Below are 3,821 nucleotides of genomic sequence, written 5' to 3'. Positions count from 1 at the left end.
ACCCTCTAGGGACAATACATCTCCAGTTGTCTGCGGGGAGGATGAACATGCAAAAAATCCACAACACTCAGTACAGAGTCTCGATTTAGTCCCATTAGTCTGAATGGGACTAATGCCCTTATAAAGGGACCCCGGGGAGCTCTCTCGCGCTCTTTCTACCCGCTGAGGGTACAATGAGAAGGTAGCAGTCTACAACCAGGACAAAAGGCCCTCACCATAACCCTACCATGTCGGCACCTTGATCTCGGACTTCCAACCTCCAGAACTGTGAGAAATCAATTTCTGTTGTGAATCAGCCACCCAGATAATGGTACAGTGTTACAGAAGCCCAACTAAGACAGAGATGGAGTCCCATGGAGAGTCTCTAATTTGCTAAGCTGGTCATCAGGCATGATGTTGCCAGTTAGAAACAGGAAGAGCTGACATTTTGTGTATATGAAAGAAGACAGTGGACAGGCCCATTGTGTCGGCTTTGTCCGCCTTGGCAAACTGGAGACGGAAACTCGATTCACCATGGCCAGCCACGGGAGGACCGGGAGGAACTCCAGAGGAGGTTAGGTCGACTTCATGGTAACTTTAGATCCTGAAACCTCCCAGGATTTTTCTTGTCTTTCCTTTGCTCTCTCTTCTGTCTACCCAACAGGACAGGACTCGCCGCCTTTCTTTCCCGGCAGAAAGGGGTCCGTTGTGGACAGGATCAAAGTGAGCAGCCGGTTTCCCCTACGTGTCCTTCCCGGCCTGGGCGTCTCGGGAGCTCAGGCTGACCCGAGACCTAACTCCCGGCGAGTGGAACCAGCAGGCGCCTGGAAGAGCGCGCGCACCGGGGTGGAGGTTGCTCGCCCGGGGTCGAGAACCGCAGTCAAACCCTCTTCTTCCCGGGGCACTGCGCACCTGCCCCCGGGGATGCCGAAGGAAGTGGCCCATAAAGTTTCTCTGCAACCGAAAGAGGCCTGAAGCTCCAGGAGGGCCGAGAGGAGCCTCGTTGAGCGAACCCAGCCTCTGCCTGGCTGGCCCTGGTCAACAGGCTCGGAAGAGGCCGATTTGGAGGACAGAACGGAAGAAAACACCTAAAGGTTTCGAATCTCATGATGTAGAGATGTTAAAAGCCTCCAATCCTAAGGTCCGACTCTGCGGGGGAGCGAGGGGGTCTGAAGCTGGATCGACACCTGAGCCTTCATCTGGAGAGTCCTCTGCACAATCTCAGAGCAGGACAACGCGCATCAGTGGTTCTCAAGAGGGGGCAACTTCGCCCTTATACGCCTCTCCCATCACCGCTGGGACACTAGGTCACGACTAGGGGAAGTGGGGAGGGAGAATGTTAACCCCCTGGCATCTATCTAGTCAGCGGAGGCGACGGATGCTGCTAAACACCTTACAATCCACCGGAGGGCCCCTCCCCTACCCCGAAGTAGCCATTCCGCAGAGGTGGAGAGACTCGCGTGAAGCTCAATGCCCACGCACTTAGCGGACGGGAAATCACGAATTGATGACCAGTTGGCTCTTGGATCGGAGGAAAAAACTCCAGCGTCAGAGGGAACTCTGGAAGTTTTGCCCGGAGCAAACGGAAGGGTGGTGTTGCCATCGCCTAAGGTGGGAAAATGGCAGGTGTCACAGGTGGCAGGGGAAGGTCGGAGACCAGCTGAGGGCCCCGGAGCCTTCCTGGAAAGAGTTTCCCATCCAGCCCGTCTCGGTTCCGCATCCGTCTGATTCCTTATGATGTTGAGGGTGCTGGCGTCTGGGTCCCTTGTGATGCAGAGGGTGCCCCCGTCTCACCCCGGGCGCCTCCCGTCTCCCGCCTCCTCCTGGCAACCTGGTGCGCGGCTCCGGACCTGGTGACCCACGACCGGCTGGTCACTTGCTGCCGCCTCGCAAAGGCGCATCTCTAGTTCAGTGGTGAGCTGCGGCCGGGTCGCTGCAACTCGCTCCAGGACTCGGGATTCGATGTCCCTCGCGGAGCCCTCGGTGTGTCGCCTGCAGGCTCTTTTTTTTGAAGAAAGCAGGGAGGGAATGGCCTTGTGAGAGACTCCAGGAGCAAAGAGCGACCCTCAAAAGGCCCAAGTCCTTCCAGAGCTCAGGGAAAGTGTCGCTTCTGGCCGAAGAAAGGAGAGAGAGCTCCCTCCCATGTGTCCCTGGTGGTCTAGTGGCTAGGATTCGGCGCTTTCACCGCCGCGGCCCGGGTTCGATTCCCGGTCAGGGAATTGTTTTGCACTGGCCGCCCTCCCGCAGGAATCTTCCTTCACTAGGCTGTCAGCCGGCCTGCTCCAAGGACCAGAGGCAGAACAGTCTCCGCAGCGAGGGGCAAAGCCGGGCGAAGGAGGGCAAGTCCTGGTGAACCACACACCACTCCTATTTATCTCCGTGTCCCTCATCCGCGGAAGCGGCTTTAGAGAGCGATTGAGGGTCTCGCTCAGGTGTACACAGCCGTGCAGACATGCCAGCCCCCGTGGAGCTGCACCCGATAAGCTCACCCTCTTTCCGTCGCCACTTCGGAGGAGCCTATCGGGCTGAGCTGCGAATAACTAAGAGAGAGGCCAAGCCAAGTGGTGGCGTTTGTGCCAACCACGGACACAGGCACCGGCCAGTCAGCGGAGCCTCCTCACCTCCATTGGCAGCTAACGCGCTCGTTAGGCCTTCGGAGGAGGCGACCGGAGGCGATGCCAGCGAATTTGCTAGGGGGTGAGCGGCGGTGAGTTCCTCGAGGGCGGTCCCGTTTGCTGATTGAGCGGTAGAGGGAGGCGGTGTTCGCTGACACAACAAGGACAGCAGGTGGAGGAGGCACAGATGGAAAACTGCTGCTGGCGCCCTAAGCAGAAGGCAGGTGTAAAAATCAGCACTGGGACGTCGAAGCCAGGGTACCATAGTCAAATCCCACGATGTCTACACTCTACCGAGCACTTGCGCTTGCTCCCCCTTTTCCATTCAGTACTCCCAGGAGGGCTTCGGAAGAACCCAGAGTCCACTCTAAGCTCAGGGGACAGCGGGAGCCAGGGAGGTGAAGTGCACAGAGGCAGCGGGCAGAACTGCGGGGGTGAGAGGGCGCGGTGGCTGCGGGGCGGGAGCCGCTGCTGAGAGGCGGCCTGGGTTGTCTTGTGGGGTGACCGTCGGTGGAATCTTTGGTGGAGAGTGGTTTGGAAGAATGGCGAGGGGCGGCAGTGGGGAGGGTGGTGACCCTGAGCGACCGGCCAGGGCGAGGAGGCTGTGCTGTCCCTGCAGGCCATGTGCTCCTTTCCACTTACCTGGCAGGGGGAGACCGTGGTCACGAAGGGGGTTCTCCCAGAGTGAAGCTTCTTCATCGCACTCTAGTGTTGCTGATCCCTGTGATTTCCTCAGTGTGGGAAACGGTGTTTGTGCTGGAAGAGGCTGCGCTCTTTACCTGACATAACGGGGTTCAAGACTGACATCCCCTCACGCCCACCCGAAAACGTTTACATGGCTGCCTTGTCTCTTTTTTTTCTGTCCTAAAGTCGCCTCATCTTCACATCCCCTCATTTTTTCTTCCACACTCGAGAGTGTCTCTCTCTCTCATTAAAAGCTCCACCAAATATTTGAAATATCTCAACCAGAAAGACGGCAATAAATACATTATTTCATTCGTGGAAGCTACAGGCCAGCTAGGTTGAGAGTTGCTTGATATTTTCTGCTAAACGGTGAGGCATAGAGCACTTGGAAGGTTTCTCTTTGGGCCGTTGTTTGTGTACTCTTGGGTTTCCTTCTTTTCCCCAGACAGTATGGCGCTGTGGGGCCAGCGGTAAACCCTGCTTTCCGGCTTTCTGGCTGCAGATAAAGGTCGCATCTGGTGCAGGAATGAAAAGCAAACCAAA

General features: G+C 57.1%; 1 protein-coding gene and 1 non-coding gene across 2 annotated transcripts; one reads left to right on the top strand and one right to left on the bottom strand.

Moving 5' to 3' along the window:
* Positions 1-443: 443 nt before the first annotated feature.
* On the bottom strand, positions 444-3,293 carry LOC129058036 (uncharacterized). Its single transcript, XM_054549526.1, has 6 exons — positions 3,237-3,293; positions 2,601-2,803; positions 2,469-2,519; positions 1,856-1,980; positions 1,360-1,768; positions 444-687 (listed from the first exon to the last, which is right to left on the bottom strand). The coding sequence occupies exons 1-6, from the start codon at positions 3,291-3,293 to the stop codon at positions 633-635; spliced, it is 900 nt and encodes a 299-aa protein (XP_054405501.1). The 3' UTR covers positions 444-632.
* Positions 2,127-2,198, top strand: TRNAE-UUC (transfer RNA glutamic acid (anticodon UUC)). The gene has a single exon. It is a non-coding gene; the product is annotated as a tRNA-Glu (tRNA).
* Positions 3,294-3,821: the final 528 nt, after the last annotated feature.

This window comes from Pongo abelii, chromosome 1 (genome assembly GCF_028885655.2).
Source record: "Pongo abelii isolate AG06213 chromosome 1, NHGRI_mPonAbe1-v2.0_pri, whole genome shotgun sequence".
Lineage (NCBI taxonomy): Eukaryota > Metazoa > Chordata > Mammalia > Primates > Hominidae > Pongo > Pongo abelii.
The sequence above is the reverse complement of the archived record's forward strand: the minus strand, read 5'-3'. Positions and strand labels throughout refer to the sequence as shown.